We start from the raw sequence: 24,485 nt of genomic DNA, 5'->3' as shown, positions 1-24,485 counted from the left end.
GCGGATCGGCCCTTCCGCCCGTCCCTCACCGCAGGTATGCGCTCCGGGGGGGTATGCGCTCTATGGGGTGTGCTCCAGCGGGAGGAGGGTGCGCCGTGCTGCACCCGGGGGGGGGGGTGCGCAGCGGCGACCCACCCCGGGTGTCAGCTCCCCTCGCTACGGCTCTGATGGAGGGTTCGCAATCTAAGTTTTGTAACTGGGGTAAAGTTGAAATGTGAAATTGTAGTTGTCTGACTCATGTACTACTGAGAGCTTTTACAAATACACAGGACCATTTAAGAACATAAGCATTGCCATACTGGGACAGACCAAAGGTCCATCAAGCCCAGCATCCTGTTTCTAACAGTGGCCAATCCAGGTTACAAGTACCTAGTAAGATCCCAAAACAGTACATTTTATGCTGCTTATCCTAGAAATACACAACCAAATGATGGTAGAACATATAATACTCAGTGCTGTTGATTTGTGTAGGGGACGTCTCATACAGTCACTCAGGCAGTCTTTATCACCAGAACGGTGAGCCTGTGCTTCGTGATCTATATAAATAAAATCCCCCCTCAGAGTTCTGAAGCTCACTCCATCTGTGGCAGTGAAGCCCTGAACTCCTGTCCTCCTGGTAGGCTAGGCTACTATTGGGACTACTCACCCTCAGTACTCAGCCACGCCCATCTGCTCCCTATAAAACTCATCCTCAATGTTCTATTGGCTTCTGACGTCACTGAAGCCAAGGTTCGTATGTTCGAAGCTCTGAAGCCTCGAAAAACACAGTCTCTGGGCCCCGCCCTCGCGTCAAACGTTATGACGTTGAGGGCGGAGGCGGACCAATTCACCAACATCGACGACGGGTGGGGGGAGCAGGGGGGCCACAGGAAAGCCTTGCTAGCGCCCGTTTCATTGGCTCCAGAAACGGGCCTTTTTTTTACTAGTAATATATAATCATTGACTGCCCCCAGCCTCCCTTGGTGCATAACTCGTCATTCAAAATATATATCCAGTGCTCAATCCTAAATTTTAGTGTCTCTATACCTCACTTTGTTTATACAGTGGGGGAAATAAGTATTTGATCCCTTGCTGATTTTGTAAGTTTGCCCACTGACAAAGACATGAGCAGCCCATAATTGAAGGGTAGGTTATTGGTAACAGTGAGAGATAGCACATCACAAATTAAATCCGGAAAATCACATTGTGGAAAGTATATGAATTTATTTGCATTCTGCAGAGGGAAATAAGTATTTGATCCCCCACCAACCAGTAAGAGATCTGGCCCCTACAGACCAGGTAGATGCTCCAAATCAACTCGTTACCTGCATGACAGACAGCTGTCGGCAATGGTCACCTGTATGAAAGACACCTGTCCACAAACTCAGTGAATCAGTCAGACTCTAACCTCTACAAAATGGCCAAGAGCAAGGAGCTGTCTAAGGATGTCAGGGACAAGATCATACACCTGCACAAGGCTGGAATGGGCTACAAAACCATCAGTAAGACGCTGGGCGAGAAGGAGACAACTGTTGGTGCCATAGTAAGAAAATGGAAGAAGTACAAAATGACTGTCAATCGACAAAGATCTGGGGCTCCACGCAAAATCTCACCTCGTGGGGTATCCTTGATCATGAGGAAGGTTAGAAATCAGCCTACAACTACAAGGGGGGAACTTGTCAATGATCTCAAGGCAGCTGGGACCACTGTCACCACGAAAACCATTGGTAACACATTACGACATAACGGATTGCAATCCTGCAGTGCCCGCAAGGTCCCCCTGCTCCGGAAGGCACATGTGACGGCCCGTCTGAAGTTTGCCAGTGAACACCTGGATGATGCCGAGAGTGATTGGGAGAAGATGCTGTGGTCAGATGAGACAAAAATTGAGCTCTTTGGCATGAACTCAACTCGCCGTGTTTGGAGGAAGAGAAATGCTGCCTATGACCCAAAGAACACCGTCCCCACTGTCAAGCATGGAGGTGGAAATGTTATGTTTTGGGGGTGTTTCTCTGCTAAGGGCACAGGACTACTTCACCGCATCAATGGGAGAATGGATGGGGCCATGTACCGTACAATTCTGAGTGACAACCTCCTTCCCTCCGCCAGGGCCTTAAAAATGGGTCGTGGCTGGGTCTTCCAGCACGACAATGACCCAAAACATACAGCCAAGGCAACAAAGGAGTGGCTCAGGAAGAAGCACATTAGGGTCATGGAGTGGCCTAGCCAGTCACCAGACCTTAATCCCATTGAAAACTTATGGAGGGAGCTGAAGATGCGAGTTGCCAAGCGACAGCCCAGAACTCTTAATGATTTAGAGATGATCTGCAAAGAGGAGTGGACCAAAATTCCTCCTGACATGTGTGCAAACCTCATCATCAACTACAGAAGACGTCTGACCGCTGTGCTTGCCAACAAGGGTTTTGCCACCAAGTATTAGGTCTTGTTTGCCAGAGGGATTAAATACTTATTTCCCTCTGCAGAATGCAAATAAATTCATATACTTTCCACAATGTGATTTTCCGGATTTAATTTGTGATGTGCTATCTCTCACTGTTACCAATAACCTACCCTTCAATTATGGGCTGCTCATGTCTTTGTCAGTGGGCAAACTTACAAAATCAGCAAGGGATCAAATACTTATTTCCCCCACTGTATATTGTTTTTTATATTTTTTCTATTTTTCCTCTGCGAGCATGTTTATATGCACTCAATTGCATTGTCTTAACAACAGCACTTCTGCTTAATCTTCTGTCAGATGCAGGAAACAATTAAATATCTTCAATCATCATACAGCTGCAGTCTTCGCGGTATCAGGCACCTCTCTTTCAATACTACGCCTTGAAACCAACTACTACCAGCTGTATGCTCATACAACAGAATAGGAAGCGAAACTGCATCACTTATCTGTATTTAATCCCAGGTATACTCATGAACCCTCATGATCCCGACAGGAGCCTGTTTCGCATTAACAGCTTTGTCAAGGGAATAATCTTCGTGTACGGTCTCCCTCCTTTATCATCAGACACAAACTATTTACCGCCTGAGCCCTTACTACCACCCATTGACCTAGCGGTAAGGGCTCACGCACCACCCATGTGGTAACCATGCAGTGTGCGCCAATATGGGTGCACTGCCAGTTACCGCCAGGAATGCCCCGGCATTTATTTTCTACTGTGGGATACGGCACACACCAAAATCAGAATTACCGCCAGGGGCACATGCTACCCGCCCTCCTGTGCCTTTGTGAAAGGCCCCTACGTTTGTTGTTCCTATTTAAACATCTTGTTCAGCAGTGGACAGTGATAATTTGCAATCTTGAAAATCTGCTTTTTATTTAAAGGCACCTGGTTTACTGTAGTCTCTAATGCAACCTCGCTATCAGGATGCCCTATCTTCCCTGTTTTGGTGATATTTACCTCTGTCATATCTATCTGCTGTCATTTACTATGTTACTATCCAGCTTATAATCGAAAGACAAAAACGCCTATATTGCGACCTAAATCGGGAGATAGGCGTTTATCTCCCAAAAACGAATAACGCGGTATAATCGAAAGCCGAACTTGGACGTTTTCAACTGCACTCCATCGCGGAAGCGTACAAAGTTGATGGGGGCGTGTCGGAGGCGTGGTGAAGGCGGGACTGGGGCGTGGTTATCACCCGAACAGAGATGGGCGCCTTTCGCCGATAATGGAAAAAAAGTATGCGTTTGTAGCTAGAATTTAGGGCACTTTTCCTGGACCCTGTTTTTTCATGAATAAGGCCCCAAAAAGTGCCCTAAATGACCAGATTACCACCAGAGGGAATCGGGGATGACCTCCCCTGACTCCCCCAGTGGTCACTAACCCCCTCCCACCACAAAAAATGATGTTTCACAACTTTTTATTTTCACCCTCAAATGTCATACCCACTTCTCTGGCAGCAGTATGCAGGTCCCTGGAGCAGTTGTTAGGGGGTGCAGTGGACTTCAGGCAGGTGGACCCAGGCCCATCCCCCCCTACCTGTTACAATTGTGCTGCTTAATGCTTAGTCGTCCAACCCCCCCCCCCCAAACCCACTGTACCCACATGTAGGTGCCCCCCTTCACCCCTTAGGGATATAGTAATGGTGTAGACTCGTGGGCAGTGGGTTTTGAGGGGAATTTGGGGGGCTCAACACACAAGGGAAGGGTGCTATGCACCTGGGAGCTCTTTTACCTTTTTTTTTTGTTTTTGTAAAAGTGCCCCCTAGGGTGCCCGGTTGGTGTCCTGGCATGTGAGGGGGACCAGTGCAGTACAAATCCTGGCCCCTCCCACGAACAAATGCCTTGGATTTATTCGTTTTTGAGCTGGGCGCTTTCATTTTCCATTATCACTGAAAAACAAAAACACCCAGCTCACAAATTGTCGAATAAAACATGGACGTCTATTTTTTTTTTTTTTTCGAAAATACGGTTTGGTCCGCCCCTTCACGGACCCGTTCTCGGAGATAAACGCCCATGGAGATAGACGTTTTCATTCAATTATGCCCCTCTATATCTCCCCTAAGCCGTCTTTTCTCCAAGCTGAAGAGCCCTAGCCTAGCCAATGTTGACTGGTTTTATTATAATTTAGTAGTATTTATTAATGTGTCACTAGGACTGGGCTATGAATGCTGATCCTGTAGCAAAAACTCTAAATAGTTATAAAGCTACACATAGGGTTGAAAACTGATAAAACACATTTATTGCAAAAACTGTTAAATACAATCCTGTTTACAACAATGAAAAATCAAGTTTTACAAAAGTTATGGAATGACTAAGAAAATTAATAACTCACCAAAAAATGTGAACTTTTTTTGTATCAATAAAGTCCTAAAGATTGATTAGCAGAATTTGTTCAACAATGATGTTCATTATGACATGTTCATGAGGTATCATAAATTAGCTGGGGGAGAACAATGCACATTTAGGCACTGTTCAAAGCTCTCAGCAATTACACTGATGCTATGGAGAAATCAAGTGCATCAATTATTACAAGCAGAGATAATGTGAATCCAAAGAAAGGGGAAGAAGAAAAACATATTTGAATATGGACACCTTTTCTGAATTCACTACCATCAAGAATGAAATATTAAATATGTATGATATTGAAGATATATACACAGTGGGGGAAATAAGTATTTGATCCCTTGCTGATTTTGTAAGTTTGCCCACTGACAAAGACATGAGCAGCCCATAATTGAAGGGTAGGTTATTGGTAACAGTGAGAGATAGCACATCACAAATTAAATCCGGAAAATCACATTGTGGAAAGTATATGAATTTATTTGCATTCTGCAGAGGGAAATAAGTATTTAATCCCTCTGGCAAACAAGACCTAATACTTGGTGGCAAAACCCTTGTTGGCAAGCACAGCGGTCAGACGTCTTCTGTAGTTGATGATGAGGTTTGCACACGTCAGGAGGAATTTTGGTCCACTCCTCTTTGCAGATCATCTCTAAATCATTAAGAGTTCTGGGCTGTCGCTTGGCAACTCGCAGCTTCAGCTCCCTCCATAAGTTTTCAATGGGATTAAGGTCTGGTGACTGGCTAGGCCACTCCATGACCCTAATGTGCTTCTTCCTGAGCCACTCCTTTGTTGCCTTGGCTGTATGTTTTGGGTCATTGTCGTGCTGGAAGACCCAGCCACGACCCATTTTTAAGGCCCTGGCGGAGGGAAGGAGGTTGTCACTCAGAATTGTACGGTACATGGCCCCATCCATTCTCCCATTGATGCGGTGAAGTAGTCCTGTGCCCTTAGCAGAGAAACACCCCCAAAACATAACATTTCCACCTCCATGCTTGACAGTGGGGACGGTGTTCTTTGGGTCATAGGCAGCATTTCTCTTCCTCCAAACACGGCGAGTTGAGTTCATGCCAAAGAGCTCAATTTTTGTCTCATCTGACCACAGCACCTTCTCCCAATCACTCTCGGCATCATCCAGGTGTTCACTGGCAAACTTCAGACGGGCCGTCACATGTGCCTTCCGGAGCAGGGGGACCTTGCGGGCACTGCAGGATTGCAATCCGTTATGTCGTAATGTGTTACCAATGGTTTTCGTGGTGACAGTGGTCCCAGCTGCCTTGAGATCATTGACAAGTTCCCCCCTTGTAGTTGTAGGCTGATTTCTAACCTTCCTCATGATCAAGGATACCCCACGAGGTGAGATTTTGCGTGGAGCCCCAGATCTTTGTCGATTGACAGTCATTTTGTACTTCTTCCATTTTCTTACTATGGCACCAACAGTTGTCTCCTTCTCGCCCAGCGTCTTACTGATGGTTTTGTAGCCCATTCCAGCCTTGTGCAGGTGTATGATCTTGTCCCTGACATCCTTAGACAGCTCCTTGCTCTTGGCCATTTTGTAGAGGTTAGAGTCTGACTGATTCACTGAGTCTGTGGACAGGTGTCTTTCATACAGGTGACCATTGCCGACAGCTGTCTGTCATGCAGGTAACGAGTTGATTTGGAGCATCTACCTGGTCTGTAGGGGCCAGATCTCTTACTGGTTGGTGGGGGATCAAATACTTATTTCCCTCTGCAGAATGCAAATAAATTCATATACTTTCCACAATGTGATTTTCCGGATTTAATTTGTGATGTGCTATCTCTCACTGTTACCAATAACCTACCCTTCAATTATGGGCTGCTCATGTCTTTGTCAGTGGGCACTGGATGACATATACTACATTGGAAGATGAGCATGTGAAGGACTCCTTTATGTTGAATATTTTTCCTTTGTGAATGACTGTGGGGTCTTGTGAAATGTTTTGGCATAGTTTACAGCTGGATATATTGCAAGGATGTGTGCCATTCTCTTTATGGGTCTCTGTTGAGAGCTTGCTTCTCACTAGCTTGTGTTTTAAATTGGGTGGCTGTCAGAAGGTCAGCAGTGGTGGGGATGAGAATGGGTTCTGTGATGGGCAGCACCTCAATATGCCAAACTCTGTGTCCCTATATTTCCTTGTCCAGCATCTCCCCTGTGTTCAAATCTCTGTATCCATTATTCCTTTGTACACCCATGCCCAACATCTCCCGTCATGTGTTCCTATTCTCTCCCTTTATCTGGTATCTCCCCTCTGTGTCCATTGTATTTCTGTTCTCATATCTCACTCCTTCCCCCCATGTTAGGCACTGCCCCCTCTGTGCCCATATGTCATCCCAATACAGCATCTTACCTGTGTCCCTGTCACCATGCTCCCACCCAATGCCCATCATCTCCCCTGTGTTTCTCTGTAGCTGCCTATGTCCCCTTTCTCCCTCCCCCCACAGCAATGTGTCCCCATCCGCTCTGACCCCACCACAAACAGCTGCTGTCCTTCTCTCTTCCCTCTCCCTTATGTATCAGCATTTGACCCCTTCTTCCTTTATCTCCTTGGTCCAGCATCTCTCTCCCTTCGCTCCAGCCTCCTTGCAGGTCCACATCTCTCCCCCTTCCTGCCCCACATATCCAACATCTCTCAACCTTCACTTCAGCCCCTCTTGCATGTCCAGCACCTCTCCCCTTCTGTCCTGCCCCCCCCCCCCCCCCCCCCCCCCGTAAATAATTGTCACAAATTGAAAGCAGTGAAAAAACAGGTTCAGGCTTTTTAAGCAAACTAGGCCTGTAAAATCATAGCATCTCTCAGTCCTGATATTTCACTGAAGAAATGTGACTGTCTGATTAAGTTAATGAAACTTGTCAGAGTTACAAAGTTGGCAAGGATTGTGTACAGCTGGACATAGGCATGCGGAGAAACTATAAAAAAAATAATTGGGCCAGGTGCAGAAAAGTTAAATTTAAGGATGAGCGAAGCTTGGAGATAAGCAAACTTGCTAAGGTTGAAACTTGGTCATGATTGGATGAGAGATAAGAAAGTTGGAACTGAGGCATAATTGGATGTATGTGCTAATTATGCTGAAATTGCAGGTGGCTCATAGGGATCTATGGGACCAAAAAAGTATAAAAGGTCTGCTACCTAAGCAGTGCCTCGGAGAAGCCAGTAACCTGTGAAGGCAGATGCCAGGTGTCACGAAGTGCTGCTCTCCCCACCTCTGAATGCCCACATACTAGCTGTACTGTGATGTCTTCCTATGTTGTTAAGCTTGCCTTTGGTAAGTATGAAATAAACTTAAGAAAACAAATCTAGTGTGTCCTTCTGATTATGGAGCTCGAGGTCAGAGTAATTAGTGGGAACACGCTAATTATTAACACCCCCCCCCCCCAACATATCCAGCACTTCTCTCCCACTCCCCTGCATATCCAGTACCTCTTTCCCTTCTCTCCCTCCCCCCCTGCATATCCAGCTCCTCTCTCCCTTCCCTCCCCTTGCAGGTCCACATCTCTACCCCTTCCCTTCAGCACCTCCTTATATGCCCACTGCTGCTCCTTGTGATCTTGGAAAGTCATCTAACCATCCCTTGCCTCTGGTATAAAAATTAGATTGTGAGACCTCAAGGGAGGGGAAATACCTTGGTGCACCCGAACATAACTCACCTTGAGCTACTACTGAAAAAGTAGTGAGCAAAATCTAAAATAAACACCACAAGGGGCGGGCATTTTTGAAAAGACATCCAAGTCAGAATTGGAATGCCAAAGGAAAAAAAAAAAAGTCCACTGCAGAGTCATTTTCAAACAGAAAAACAATGTTGAGTTTTCCTGTTAAAAAATACGTGAGAATGTTCAAAATGAACAGCCCTTTTCCAAAATAAAACATCCAAATTATGAACGCCAAAAAAACGAAGGACAAGAACATCTGTCTGGCAGCATTTGTACAAAAATGGCCGCATAAATGTTGCTGCAGAGCTGAGGGGCAGCTTAGTGGTCAGTGCAGTGGACTTTCATAGAGAACCACTACCACTCTTATTTTAAATGGGAAATAGCTACTGTACCTGAATGTGCACCATCTCAACAGCCCTATGGCTTTCAAGTGTCTAATATATAGGTACAGTTTCTGAAAGGCACATAATTTAAAAAGGTTAAAAAAAGGAGTTTGAGTGGGATTTGAACCTGGAGCCCCTGGTTTAGTCCACTGCACTACAGAACCTTCAGACCTGCTTGAAGCCTAGTTTCCCTTTCTGGTGTCACTTTCAGGGGTAAAGGAGGGGGACAGAAACCACTGGAGGATTACGGAGGGGTCATTCCTTAATCCCTCCAATGGTTAGCTACTCAATCAGGTCACCTTTTTAAACAGGCCCTTCTTTTTCCCATTCACTTACTGCTGTTGGACGCCCTATATTTGGGCCCTCCTCCGTCCCAATCTAAACATACCTCCTTGCTATCTGAACAAACTACAGTGTACGGCGTCCAAATCTGCAGTTTGGACATTTTTGGCATATGGACTTCTCAAAATGGCCAACCCCCACCACCATCCATCTGCTTTGTAATCTATGCCTATAAGTGTACACCCTACCTCCATTCTGCCTATGAGCACAAACTTGCAAACTATGCACCATTACATTGAGGTGCCATTTTATAGAATACAGTGTAGTTGAAATATTGGCATGTATGCACATGTGTAAACACATACGTGCGTTAATGTCAGCATTCAGGTTATTTGTGTGTGTGTGTGTGTGTGTGCTTGGTACTTAAAGCTTGGCGTCCTCCTTATAGAATTAACTCCTAAGTGGATCACAGATAACACTGGTGCATTTAGCGGCATATTTTCAAAGAACTTACATTAGACGTACACAGTTACATAGTAACCTATGAAGTCTAAGTGCTTTGAAAATGTGCCCCTTAATGTCATCTAAGGTGGCCTTAAGTGACCTGTATCATCTGTTGTGGTTAACAGTTAACACACAGTAAGATACCATGGATTAACTGCAAGGCAGTCCATGCCCATTCCCAGCTCCTTTCCGAGCTATGCAGTTAATATGCAAATTACTGCAAGTTGTCACCTTCATACATAGTAACATAGTAGATGATGGCAGAAAAAGACCTGCACGGTCCATCCAGTCTGCCCAACAAGATAACTCATATTTGCTGCTTTTTGTGTATACCCCACTTTGATTTGTACCTGTGCTCTTCAGGGCACAGACCGTATAAGTCTGCCCAGCACTATCCCCGCCTCCCAACCACCAGCCCCGCCTCCAAACCACCGGCTCTGGCACAGACCGTATAAGTCTGCCCAGCACTATCCCCGCCTCCCAACCACCAGCTCTGGCACAGACCGTACAAGTCTGTCCAGCACTATCCCTGCCTCCCAACCACCAGTCCCGCTGCCCACCACCGGCTCTGGCACAGACCGTATAAGTCTGCCCAGCACTATCCCCGCCTCCCAACCACCAGCCCCGCCTCCCGATCTTGACTAAGCTCCTGAGGATCCATTCCTTCGGCACAGGATTCCTTTATGCTTATCCCACGCATGTTTGAATTCCGTTACCGTTTTCATTTCCACCACCACCCGCGGGAGGGCATTCCAAGCATCCACTACTCCCTCCGTGAAAAAATACTTCCTGACATTTTTCTTGAGTCTGCCCCCCTTCAATCTCATTTCATGTCCTCTCGTTCTACCACCTTCCCATCTCCGGAAAAGGTTCGTTTGCAGATTAATACCTTTCAAATATTTGAACGTCTGTATCATATCACCCCTGTTTCTCCTTTCCTCCAGAGTATACATGTTTAGTTCAGCAAGTCTCTCCTCATACGTCTTGTAACGCAAATCCCATACCATTCTCGTAATAAAAAGCACCATAATTTTCTAATACATAAAAGTTGGAGTCTGACCAAGCATGGTGAGGACTACTTGAAGGGGCAACTATTGTATGGAACTTAAAATAAAATCTAATTTCATTTCAACATCAGATTCTTGGAGGTACAGTCTATACAATACCAATCATGGCTAACTGATCAACTCTATTCCAGTTCCAGAATCAGGCTTGCAAGTTACAAAAACAAAGACATTTAGCATCATTGCAGTTTGACTCAAGTTAAGACACTTTATACGATGGCTATGAAACCCACGAAAAAGGGGTTTGCACATTCTGTGATAGTAATGAACCTCACTCCTAAGCCAGAGTACTTGGAATGTGATCTGTCTCTCTCAAATGCATTGATAATGCTCACTGTAGAATTTACATTGTGCAAAAGATTCTTTCTGGAGTTCATAAGACGTACGCCTGGGTTTACAAAGGCGCGCTATAGGCATGTTAGCGTTTTTAACGCGTGTTAAATGCTAACGCGCCTATAGGAATCTATTGACGTGTTAGCGTTTAACCCGCCTTAACTTTAAAGGCGCATTAAAAACGGTAACACACCTTAGTAAACATACCCCTTAATGTGAACAGGCTTTCTTACATACACGGTATTAAAAAAATAAAATCTTTGACTGTAGTATATGAACTGGTCAATTTAATAGAAAAAAATTCACACATTAATATTAAGAAATTCTGGGGGGAAAAACCCACACATGTGTTATCACTTCTTAATGGAAACTAACTGAACTATCATTTCTTGAGGGCAGAGCAGGCTGGACTTGCAAATGATTGTCGAACAGCTAGGCTAGCAAGGCTACCAGTTTCAAGATTCCAAGCTATATGCCAAGTTATATAAAATCATACTGAACATTAATCTATTTCAGTATTCCCTTAGCAAATTCAATACAGCTGTTCCAGATAATCATCATCAGGGAAACAGACGCTTGTTCTGCTCTGGTAAAGCAAGCTCCATCATATCCACCTTTCTGGTAAGTTCTGCATCAATTAAACTCTAAAGAAAGAAAACCAAAAATCAGACAGTTAGTTCAAATCCCATGCAATTTAACATTCTGACAGCTACTGCATTACCTAATCTATAGCAGCCAGCCTACAAATTTCAGATGCCATCAGAAATCCTTATTACATACAGACATATATAGACTGTCTGATCTTCATAGGGTCACACATACAACATTTGGGCTGCTGACTAAGAGAGCAAATATTTAATCTAGTATTTCAACTGCACATGCTTGGAAGTTCAGTGAAAGGCCAACTGATGAAGTCAATGCACAGACACAGTAAATAATCCAAATATAACAAAATGATCACAAGAGATTTATTACTGCAACATGGCTATGACTTTCATTAAAACCCAAAGTCTGTTCTGCATATATAGGTCATAAGTCAGCCTGGTGACTCAGATGTCGAGTCCATGCAGAACAGTCCCAATTCCTAGGTCTAACTTCCATTCTCCAGGTCGGCCAGAGCTACAAAGGAGAGTTGTGGCCATTGCATGGAGTGATGCCTAAACAGCCCATTAGGGGATCATGACTGTGGTTCTGAAGGAAGCCAGGCTATGCTTTCTCCAGCTTAAGATGGTTGCTGCAGTAGTCCAACTGAAGTAGGCGTGTGGGGGAGGAAAAGGAGGAGGTGGTATAAAAAAAAATACACCCATGCAGGGAAAGACACCCAGATAGTGTGTGAATGAAAACTCATTGTGCCTTATACTAGCCTGGTTCTTATGGAGCTGGAACAAATAAGAACAGACCACATCTGCTCTTCTCCAATCCCATGGTACCTCCCCCATCTCCAAGGATCTATTAAATAAATCCTTAAGAGGTCCACCCAGGATTTCTCCGAGTTCCCTTAATATTCTTGGATGTATCCCATCCAGCCCTACGGCTTTGTCTACTTTCCGTTTTTCAAATTGTACATAAGCATTTTCTTCTGTGAATGGTGCTACATCTACTCCATTCCCATATATACCCCTGGCAGCCAGCCATGGTCCTTCTCCAGGATTTTGCTCCTTGAACAAAGAATAGAAGTATTTGTTTAGTACATCCTTCTATTCTGTGTTCATGGAAGAAAATCCTGGAGAATTCAAAAATGTGTGGGATAAACACAAATGATTCTTATATGGAAAGAGAATGGAAGAAAAACAAAAAAACATATTTAGCTGTACTTAGATGGTAACTTCAGTAATTGGGAAATAAGGCCAGTGCTGGGCAGACCTGTACAGTAAATGAGCTGAAAATGGCAAGAACAAATCAAGAATACATGTTATATTGCAACACCTGCTACGAGTATCTTATTGGGCAGACTAGATGGACCATACAAGTCTTTATCTGCCGTTATCTACTATGTTACTATGTAGAAGTGCTGCCACCAGCTGGCTGACTACATATTTATTTATTACATTTGTACCCCGCACTTTCCCACTCATGGCAGGCTCAATGCGGCTTACATGGGGCAATGGAGGGTTAAGTGACTTGCCCAGAGTCACAAGGAGCTGCCTGTGCCTGCAGTGGGAATCGAACCCAGTTCCCCAGAACCAAAGTCCACCACACTAACCACTAGGCCACTCCTCCACTAGCAACATGCCCTTGCAGCCGCGCAGGCTTCTGTTTCTATGAGTCTGACATAAGTACATAAGTAATGCCATACTGGGAAAAGACCAAGGGTCCATCGAGCCCAGCATCCTGTCCACGACAGCGGCCAATCCAGGCCAAGGGCACCTGGCAAGCTTCCCAAACGTACAAACATTCTATACATGTTATTCCTGGAATTTTGGATTTTTCCAAGTCCGTTTAGTAGCGGTTTATGGACTTGTCCTTTAGGAAACCGTCCAACCCCTTTTTAAACTCTGCTAAGCTAACCGCCTTCACCACTTTCTCCGGCAACGAATTCCAGAGTTTAATTACACGTTGGGTGAAGAAAAATTTTCTCCGATTTGTTTTAAATTTACTACACTGTAGTTTCATCGCATGCCCCCTAGTCCTCACAGAAACAGAAGCCTGCACGGCAGGCTTCCATGGCTGCAAGGGCAGGCTTCTACATGGAATGTTGCTAGTGGAATAGCAACATTAACATTCCATGTACAATCTCAAATAGTAGCAACATTCCATCTAGAATCTCCAATGGTAGCAACATTCCATGTAGAATCTGAAATAGGGAAAGGGAACTGGGACTTGATATGCTGCCTTTCTGTGGGGTTTACATAGTATATACAGGTACTTATTTGTACCTGGGGCAATGGAGGGTTAAGTGACTTGCCCAGAGTCACAAGGAGCTGCCTGTGCCTGCAGTGGGAATCGAACCCAGTTCCCCAGGACCAGAGTCCACCACCCCAACCACTAGGCCACTCCTCCACACAATGACAAGAAAAACCAAGCAAAAATATATATCATCATCACAGGTGAAAATAACTAAAATCATCAAAGTGATAATGTACAAGGGCAGCAAAACTCCTACAACAAACATTTCTGGTAGCTGCACAAAAAGTGCAGATTTAATAAGAAAAAAAGGAATGACTCAGACTGTTTTTCCAGACACACAGACTGATAACCCTTTTTTTTTTATTTTGGAAACTGCTCCTTAATGAACATTTACCAACTCCCTCTTTGCTTCTTCAATCTTCACTTGCGCAAGCGAAGGGTTCTAAAAAGAAAATAAAGAAACTGTTGTACATGGGCCGGGCGGAACATGTTTACTTAAAAACAAGTACAAACAAGCAAAACAAAAAAAAAAAAGAGCAAAGGAGAAGTTCTGAAACTATATTTATATATATATAAAACTCACCCTCAACGTTCTATTTGCACTGACGTCACTGAAGCCAGGTTCGTAAGTTCGAAGCTCTGAAGCCACAGAAAATCACAGTCTGTGGGCCCCGCCCTCGCGTCAAACTGTTATGACGTTGAGGGCGGAGCACATTCTCAGCTCCAACGTTGTACTGTAGCTCTGCTCCGCCCTCGCGTCAAAACGCGATGACGTCGAGGGCGGAGCACACGGGGGGGGGGGGGGCGTGCCAAAAGGGCCAGGGTCATACATTCGCACGGAGGCTGCAGGGGGGCCGGACACGGAGACACAAAGGGACGGAGGTGAGCCTTGCTAGCGCCTGTTTCATTGCGATTTGAAACGGGCCTTCCTTACTAGTATAGTAATAATTACAGGAGAGAGATCAAGGTACGACTCCAGCTTCTTCTTCAGAGGTACAGCCTCTTCCTTCAGTTTGGTCCTTTTCTGTAAGAATAAATATGACAGGATAAAGTCTGTAAGTTTAAAGAAGTACAAAGTACGATTTTTAAACCAGTCTGTCTCTAACTGGGAGCTCAGGGTGGGAGAGGGGAACAAAGAATGTTTACAGTATAATCTATTAGTACCTCACCAATTTAAAAAAAAAAAAAAAAGTTTACCGTTGTCTCGTTTTTGGGGGGAGGAGGTATCAAGGTAGCCTAACGTTTTTATAAAATACTGCTTTAAAATCAATAACAAAGAATGCACATAGCTGGGTGTACGTACTAGACTGGAATACTAGCTTTGTATGGGGGAAACAGTGTAATCACGACCCCTTGTATTTTCTACATTAAAACCTAATTTTCTACTCTTCAACCTGGAGAATCAGGCTTGCCTGTCTGTACCTTTGACTTAACTTAAATTGCATCTTCAGTATAGGCATCATATCAATGCTACCGTACTCACGTTATTAACAAAAGACACACCACCGGGTTATACTGATAGAGTTTCTCATTGGAGCAATCAGCCCGGTTGTAAAAGTGAGCCAAAGAAGTTATACATTCCAGAACAGCCAGGCGTCTGTCTTCAAAACAAGATAACACAGGCTTCTAAAAGGCACACCCCACCACTGTAATTAATACAGGCTTTCATAAGACAATTTGGGGAACCCATCCAAACCACATACAAAGCTCTTTCAGATCCCACCCAAACAACTACCTGGTTAGTATCAATTCATAGCTATGGACTGCTTCTTCAGGAGACAAAATCTCCCGATGCCCATCATAACCCATTACTACATTTTGTGTGTGTGTGTGTGTGGGGGGGGGGGGGGGGTCCCCCCCCCCCAGAGTACAGTGCGTTTTCAAAAGAATTTGCATTCTGCCAATTGGAGCTTCTTTAACATAATGCCACACCATTACCACTTCTGTTTATTGTACTATTTTTTTATTTATTTATAGAAGTGTTTATTGAGAATTGTTTAACCAGTACAATAGTCATGCAGCTCAGTACATAGCAATATATGACACTTATATCTAAGCACATCCATAAATCTGAACATAACTAGACACCAGCAAACAAAAATGCTTAACTATTGTACTATTTTGATATGATTTGTACCCCAGTAGTACCATGTTCCATTGGTTATCCTTACCCCACACTAGGTTTCCGGGATACCTTCTTTTACATTAACTCTCCAATCAGTTTCTAGATTTCTGACAATGGCGTATAAACATTTAAATATATATTTTATAATCCTACTTCACATTTGAAATCAGAGTTATCTGCTTTTTATTTAAATCTGGGCTACCTAGGCTCAGATTATCTTGATAAGATCTGAAGTTTTCATGTTTTTACAGGTTCCTTTACAGATACCTTAGTTGAAATCATTAATATCCGAGTGTCTTCTTTCCCCTTCCCCCCCCCAAGATCTAGTTTAAAATGCTGATTTCTCTCCTTTGTTAGCACCAGTAGCCAGGTTCCATTCTGGTTAAAGTGAAGCCCATCTTCTCAGAAGCAGCCCCTCCTTCCCCGTGGTTCCACAATTAACATATCTTATGCCCTCCTTCTTACATTACTGTCTCATACACAATGAAACTCCAAATCTAGCTTGCTTCAGGGGTCTGCACATGGAAATAAAAGCATTACTGAAACTACTCCACTGGAGGTTTTGGCTTCATTTCCCTCCAAATAAGCTTAAATTTATCTTTCAGAATCCCTCTCTTCCTCCCCTCCCGGTTTACGTCATTACTTGTCTTGCACTAAATCTTCGCCCTGTAGCGGCAGCCTCTCAAAATGCTGCTTTGGCCTGCACCAGGCCTTTCCTTCTGACCTCTGACACAACCCCCTTCTGACACAACTTTCTGTTTTCATAAGGGGGCGCCAGGTCAGAAGGAAAAGCCTGGTGGAGGGCAAATATTTACTGCAAGACAAGTAATGAGGTAAACCAGGAGGGGAGGGCCTCAGCAGCAATCCAGGAGAGACAGCGGGTAGGCCGGGGGGGGGATTGAGGGAAAACGTGGGGAGGGAGAGAGAGAGAGAATGGATGAAGGCACAGGGGTGGGGCACATGAGAGAGAGAATGTGTGAAGCCCCTTCCAAAGCTACAGTAACTGTTTAATGGCTAGTGGGATAGCTGAAGCCCCGCCAGCCGAAGGGATCTGCTGCCTGAGTTCCCCCTTTTCCTCTTCGTACTGTCTGAAGAGCAAGGAAGTCAGCGAGGTGCCTCTAGCCACCAACGCTTGCACTCCCCAAGCATGCTCGGCTCGTGCATGAACTGAGCATGGTCGGGGAGTGCCGGCATTGGCGGCTGGAGGAACCCAGCTGACTTCCTTGCTTCTGAGGAAGCACAAGGAGGAAGGAGGGGGGGGAACACTTTGGCAGTGGATTTCTTCGACTGGCTTCAGCATCCCCACCGGCAAAAGTATGATATCTAATGTGGGGGGGGAGGGAGGGAAGGAAATGTGTGCCCCCCTTCCCCCCCCCCCCCCGGGGTCCATCCCTATGCCCCCAGAAACACCAGAAGAGGAACGTAGTCCAAAGAAGAGCAGAACACACGTCTAATATGATAAGAAGGCTTTATTTGTGCCACTCTGTAAAATGTCCCTACTTCACTAGAGTCTGCGTCAGGGGCTAAAACAGCTATTGTGGTCCCAAAGGGCGCACACATGCAATAGAGCTAAAATCCAATGAAAGCAGCAACAATCAGCTTTGCAGCTCGCAGGGTTGATAGAAACACAGCAACTGTTTCTCTCACTCAAGAGGAACGCTCCTTCTTTAATTAGTGCTAAATTTGGCACTGTCCAAATTTTTGCATGTGTGCCACATCGAAAGGTTTTTGATCTTTAATTAAAATATTATTAGACAAAAGAACCTGAGTAAACACAACAGTTTTTAAATTATTACTCCACTACACAATACGTTTTTGGATACCGCTATAACATGCTATATGAGCTGTGTGCCAAGGTCTTAGTGCATTGTTAATTAACTGGCCTTTGGAATAGACAATAAAAAGTACCGACGTCTTAAGAAAGTCACCTCTTTGTTCTAACTATTGGTTAACACTAAGTCAGATCTGTGTCTGGGGTTACAAAAGGTTTGGGCGGGGAAAAAAAAGCATTGAATGCAAATCTAACAAAAAGAGAGAATGGGAAAGGTTTTGGTCATCAGGAGTTGGCCTCTATTAATCTATGTTTCTTTGTTGTACGTGGAGCATTGTGGCCCCCAAGTAGCCTCTGGACAACTCAAATGCTGGCCACATTTGGAAGACACAGGTACTCTGTAGTTGACGGGCAGACGCCAGAGGGTGGTGGTAAATGGAGTTCGCTCGGAGGAGGGAAAGGTGAGTAGTGGAGTGCCTCAGGGATCGGTGCTGGGGCCCATTCTGTTCAATATATTTGTGAGTGACATTGCCGAAGGGTTACAAGGTAAAGTTTGCCTTTTTGCGGATGACACCAAGATTTGCAACAGAGTAGACACCCCGGAGGGAGTGGAAAACATGAAAAAAGATCTGAAGAAGCTAGAAGAATGGTCTAACGTTTGGCAATTAAAATTCAATGCGAAGAAATGCAAAGTGATGCACTTAGGGAGTAGAAATCCAAGGGAAGCGTATGTGTTAGGTGGGGAGAGCCTGATAGACACGGACAGGGAGAGGGATCGTGGGGTGATAGTATCTGAGGACCTGAAGGCGATGAAACAGTGCGACAAGGCGGTGGCCGTAGCCAGAAGGTTGCTAGGCTGTATAGAGAGAGGTGTGACCAGCAGAAGAAAGGAGGTTTAAATGCCCCTGTATAAGACGTTGGTGAGGCCCCACCTGGAGTATTGTGTTCAGTTTTGGAGGCCGTACCTTGCGAAGGATGTTAAAAAAATGGAAGCGGTACAAAGAAAAGCTACGAGGATGGTATGGGAGTTGCGTTCCAAGACGTATGAAGAGAGACTTGCTGACCTGAACATGTATACTCTGGAGGAAAGGAGGTACAGGAGTGATATGATACAGACGTTCAAATATTTGAAAGGTATTAATCAGCAAACAAGTCTTTTCCGGAGATGGGAAGACGGTAGAACGAGAGGACATGAAATGAGATTGAAGGGGGGCAGACTCAGGAAAGATGTCAGGAAGTATTTCTTCACGGAGAGGGTGGTGAACGCTTGGAATGCCCTCCCGCGGGAGGTGGTGGACATGAAAACGGTAACGGAATTCAAACATGCGTGGGATAGGCATAAAGGAATCCTGTGCAGAAGGAATGGATCCACAGAAGCGTAGCTGAAATTGGGTGGCGGGGGGAAGAGGGGTTGGTGGTTGAGAGGCCAGGATAGGGGAGGGCAGACTTATACGGGGTCTGTGCCGGAGCCGGTGATGGGAGGCGGGACTGGTGGTTGGGAGGCGGGAAATACTGCTGGACGGGAGGCGGGAAATACTGCTGGACAGACTTATACGGTCTGTGCCCTGAAAAAGACAGGTACAAATCAAGGTAAGGTACACATATGAGTTTATCGTGGGCAGACTAGATGGACCGTGCAGGTCTTTTTCTGCCGTCATCTACTATGTTACTATGTATGTTATTGTCTTAACTTTATTCCTATGCAGTATGGAAGAATCACTACAATACTGGATGTGAGTCTTTCTGATTAAAATTGTATTTGGAAACTCCTAGCTCTCCAAACAAAACCAAGGACGATGCTGATTTTTTTTTTTTTACACAATTGCTCTGAAGCATGTGATTCCTAATTAGCATAATACTATTTTTAGAATAACACAAATCTGGCTAGATGAAACCAGGGGTTTACCACTATCTAATCTATGTGCAACAGGTCTCAACATCTAATATCAAACAGGGCCAGGGAGTTAGGAGGATGGAGGGATAGCAGTCTTCGGGACATTTATAACTGCAAAGAATTGCCATCCCCCCCCCCCCCCCCAAATCTAAATGGATCAGAATCCTTTTTTAATCTAGCTAGAAGAGGAGAAATCCATCTGGTGTATCATGATATACCAAGCACCTCATAACACATCAACTGTACAAGAACTGCTTGATTTGATAATATAGGTGATCTTGAGTTTTATTAGGCTTGTGATCATGGGAAGAGACTAATCTACATTTCAAAACCCCAGACACCACCACAGCTGTCTTCCTGGACACAATGACAGGACTAGAATTCACATAGAATTACCTTCAAAATCTGTTCATTGACACACAAGATAATATATGGGGAAGCCCCTGACTATATGCTAGATTTGATTCATCTACCATCCAGAAATGCTTCAGTGACTGCTCAATCCTTCCTCAATTTACACTATCCAAATTGCAAGAATGTTAAATATAAATTAGTCTTTGCATCCACCTTCTCCTACGTCAGCACGAAATCCTGGAATGTTCTACCATGGCAGATGAAATAAACTGATGACCACCAGCTCTTCAAGAAATCCTTAAAGACATTTTTTCCAAAAAGCTTACCCCACTGCCAATACTAAGTCCTAACCTTCCTCATATCGAATGAACTCACCTGCCTCACCTTCGGATCTGACGAAGAAGGGCAACCTTCGAAAGCTAATCAAGAAATGTATTATGTCCAATAAAAAAAGGTATCATCTTATTTTCTTTTCCATGTTTTATTTTGTTTGATTTCTATTGATAACCTTTGATAATGTTGAAATATCATACTCTCATTTGAACAATTTGAAATCTCCATGGGTGGTAGGGGTCACCTTCTCTCCCTGAAGGGGGAGAGGGAGAAAAAAAGGGGAGGGTGGACTTGGAGAGGCATGGGTGGGTCTAAAGGTGGGACGGATAATTTTTGATTTACATAAACTTGGAAAGTAATGAGGTTTTTCCTGTAAGTTGTATTTTGTGCCTTAATGTTGTTTAATGGGTTGTAGGCTCTCTTTTGTAAGTATGCCTTGCTGCATTTTTGTCAGAGATGTTGCTTGTTCATTCGAAATATTTGTTTGTAGCTTCTGTGTCTTGGCACAGTGTTCAATAAAGTGTTCAATAAAAAAAAAAAAAAAAAAAAAAAAAGACTTCCATAAAAAAGGAGAGGTCACACACTTGTCACTTAACCCTCCACTACCCCAGGTACAACATATAAATTAGATTGTGAGCCCATTAGGGACAGTGCAAAGTACCTGTACTAGAAACTGTAAACCCTACAGAGTTACCTCAGGGTTCACTTGTGGTATATCAAGTGCTGAAAAACAACTAAATAAATAGACACAGAGGGGCATAATTGAACGAAAACGTCTATCTCCATGGGCGTTTATCTCCGAGAACGGGTCCGTGAAGGGGCGGACCGAACCGTATTTTCGCAAAAAATAGACATCCATGTTTTATTCGCCAATTTGTGAGCTGGGCGTTTTTGCTTTTCAGCGATAATGGAAAATGAAAGCGCCCGGCTCAAAAACGAATAAATCCAAGGCATTTGTTCGTGGGAGGGGCCAGGATTCGTAGTGCACTGGTCCCCCTCACATGCCAGGACACCAACCGGGCACCCTAGGGGGCACTTTTACAAAAACAAAAAAAAAGGTAAAAGACCTCCCAGGTGCATAGCACCCTTCCCTTGGGTGTTGAGCCCCCCAAATCCCCCTCAAAACCCACCGCCCACAAGTCTACACCATTACTATAGCCCTAAGGGGTGAAGGGGGGCACCTACATGTGGGTACAGTGGGTTTGGGGGGGTTGGACTAAGCATTAAGCAGCACAATTGTAACAGGTGGGGGGGGGGGGGGATGGGCCTGGGTCCACCTGCCTGAAGTCCACTGCACCCCCTAATAACTGCTCCAGGGACCTGCATACTGCTGCCAGGGAGGTGGGTATGACATTTGAGGGTGAAAATAAAAAGTTGTGAAACATCATTTTTTGTGGTGGGAGGGGGTTAGTGACCACTGGGGGAGTCAGAGGAGGTCATCCCCGATTCCCTCTGGGTGTAATCTGGTCATTTAGGGCACTTTTTGGGGCCTTATTCGTGAAAAAACAGGGTCCAGGAAAGTGCCCTAAATTCTAGCTACAAACGCATACTTTTTTTCCATTATCGGCGAAAGGCGCCCATCTCTGTTCGGGTGATAACCACGCCCCAGTCCCGCCTTCACCACGCCTCCGACACGCCCCCGTCAACTTTGTACGCTTCCGCGATGGAGTGCAGTTGAAAACGTCCAAAATCGCCTTTCCATTATACCGATTTATTCGTTTTTGTGAGATAAACGTCTATCTCCCGATTTGGGTCGAAATCTAGGCGTTTTTCTCTTTCAATTATAAGGTGGTTAGTGTTCTACAAGAGGGTTGACTTTGACATCCCAGAACACCGGGATAATATTGAAATAACACCTCTATCACAAATAAACCACTTTCTAAGTGACCAGCTGAAACAAATGGCACCTCCCTGAGTGTGGAAGGAGCGCAGAGACCAGAAAGGAAAAGACCTTGGACCATCCACATCTGGATGGGAAAACTACAATATCAAAATGGGTTGATATTTGGAATACATACTTAGCTAAGGCCCTAGAGAAACCTTCACCACTTTATGCCCCACTCAAACGTTCACCTTGGTTCTCTCTAGACCTTCGGATCCTTAAACGGGAAGGATGGCAACCAGAAAGGAGATGGCATAAATCTTACCTGGATGAGGACAAGGCTAAACTGTAGGAAACACATGACAAAGTATCACCAAACCTTAACAGCAGCCAAGCAAAACTGAGCTCCTGTGGGTCCCTAACAGAAGTGGGCACATACCTGACATCAAAAAGTCAGAGAGCAACTGAAACCGGGGTTTTTGGTTTTGGCTAAAACCGAATCTGCAGTCAAAATCTGATGCAATTTTTGGCTGAAACTGAGGTGGCAGCCTCCCCCCCACCCCCCCCAATGACCAAAAGGGGGCAGCCATTCTGAATGGAGAGCCAGCATATGCAGGAGTGACTGGAGATCGCTCCTGCCCCAACAAGGCCATTAGACTACCAGGACTTCTACGGTAGGCCCAAGGAGGGACCCGGGAGGGGGGGGAGAGAAGATGCTTCGGTTTTAGCTGGAAATGCCATCCACAGTTTGTCAAAATTCGGTCAGCCTCTGATCAAAATTTCTTCTGGGAGATAAATACTCCTTAAATCACAAATCAGAAACCTTGGGGTACAACTAGACTCAATGTATGAAGAGCGACATTGTAGTTGTTGCAGATCATAGAAGCAGCTCCTGAAGGCTGCTTAGATTTTGTGGTATCACTGTAACACTTAAACCGATACCACAAAATCTAAGCAGCCTTCAGGAGCTGCTTCTATGATCTGCAACAACTACAATGTCCACTCTTCATACATTGTGAAGGCAATACACTTGTTATAGTGGTTCACACCATAACATCAAGACTGAATTACTGTAATGCACTCTATATTGGTCTCACTACCAAAGGTTTGCACTGGCTCCATTTGATTCAGAATGCTGCAGCAAGATTGATATAAGGAGGTTCTAAGAGATGAATTTCACAGCTACCAGTACAATACAGGGCTAAATTTGAAACTCTTATGCCTGATCTTCAAGGCCCATAAAGGAAATGGGCCAGATTACTTGACGAACAGGATTTCCTTATACACAACTCCAAGGTCGCTAAGGTCCTCCCAAGGACTATTCCTAACACTCTTTCCAAAAGGGCATCACTGGAACACACTCCCTGAAAGGCTTCACGCAATGCAAGATTATCTGCTACTTCAGGAAGCAAGTGAAAATCTTGGCTCTTCTCCCAAGCCTATAATGGAAGAAGCAACTAACTGCCAGTCTTGCACACGTGGAGGGGCATAATCGAAAGGGACACCCAAGTTTTGCTGAGGACGTCCTCGCAAAACGTCCCGATGGAGGGGCGGGGAAACCCATATTATCGAAACAAGATGGACGTCCATCTTTCGTTTTGATAATATGGTCAGGGACGCCCAAATCTTGAAATTTAGGTCGTCCATAGAGTTGGACGTCCCTAGACTTGGTCGTTTCTGATTTTCGGCGATAATGGAAACCAAGGACGCCCATCTCAGAAACGACCAAATGCAAGCCCTTTGGGTCATGGGAGAAGACAGCATTCGTAGTGCACTGGTCTCCCTGACATGCCAGGGGGCACTGCAGTGGACTTCATAAATTGCTCCCAGGTACATAGTTCCCTTACCTTGTGTGCTGAGCCCCCCAAATCCCACTACCCACAACTGTACACCACTACCATAGCCCTAAGAGGTAAAGGGGGCACCTAGATGTGGGTACAGTGGGTTTCTGGTGGGTTTTGGAGGGCTCACATTTACCACCACAAGTGTAACAGGTGGGGGGGGGGGGGCCTGGGTCCACCTGCCTGAAGTGCACTGCACCCACTAAAACTGCTCCAGGGACCTGCATACTGCTGTGATGGACCTGAGCATGACATTTGAGGCTAGCAAAAAATATTTTTTTTAGGGTGGGAGGGGGTTAGTGACCACTGGAGGAGTAAGGGGAGGTCATCCCCGATTCTCTCCGGTGGTCATCTGGTCAGTTAGGGCACCTTTTTGTGCCTTGGTCATAAAAAAAAACAGGACCAGGTAAAGTCGTCCAAGTGCTCGTCAGGGATGCCCTTTTTTTTCCATCATGGGTCAAGGACGTCCATGTGTTAG

At 44.9% G+C, this 24,485-nt stretch overlaps 1 protein-coding gene across 1 annotated transcript in view; it reads right to left on the bottom strand.

Moving 5' to 3' along the window:
- Nucleotides 1-11,328: 11,328 nt before the first annotated feature.
- LOC115462853 (HAUS augmin-like complex subunit 1) overlaps nt 11,329-24,485 on the bottom strand; it is a 60,203-nt gene continuing 47,046 nt past the window's right edge. Inside the window, exons 7-9 of the mRNA XM_030192897.1 lie at nt 14,820-14,891; nt 14,262-14,309; nt 11,329-11,664 (exon numbers count right to left, since the gene is read on the bottom strand). Of these exons, the coding sequence (XP_030048757.1) occupies nt 11,581-11,664; nt 14,262-14,309; nt 14,820-14,891 (204 nt within the window). The 3' untranslated portion in view covers nt 11,329-11,580. The remainder of the gene's footprint in view (nt 11,665-14,261; nt 14,310-14,819; nt 14,892-24,485) is intronic.

This window comes from Microcaecilia unicolor, chromosome 2 (assembly GCF_901765095.1).
Source record: "Microcaecilia unicolor chromosome 2, aMicUni1.1, whole genome shotgun sequence".
NCBI classification, from domain to species: Eukaryota; Metazoa; Chordata; class Amphibia; order Gymnophiona; family Siphonopidae; genus Microcaecilia; species Microcaecilia unicolor.
Note: the sequence above shows the minus strand (reverse complement) of the source record. Positions and strands in the feature narration are given on the sequence as shown.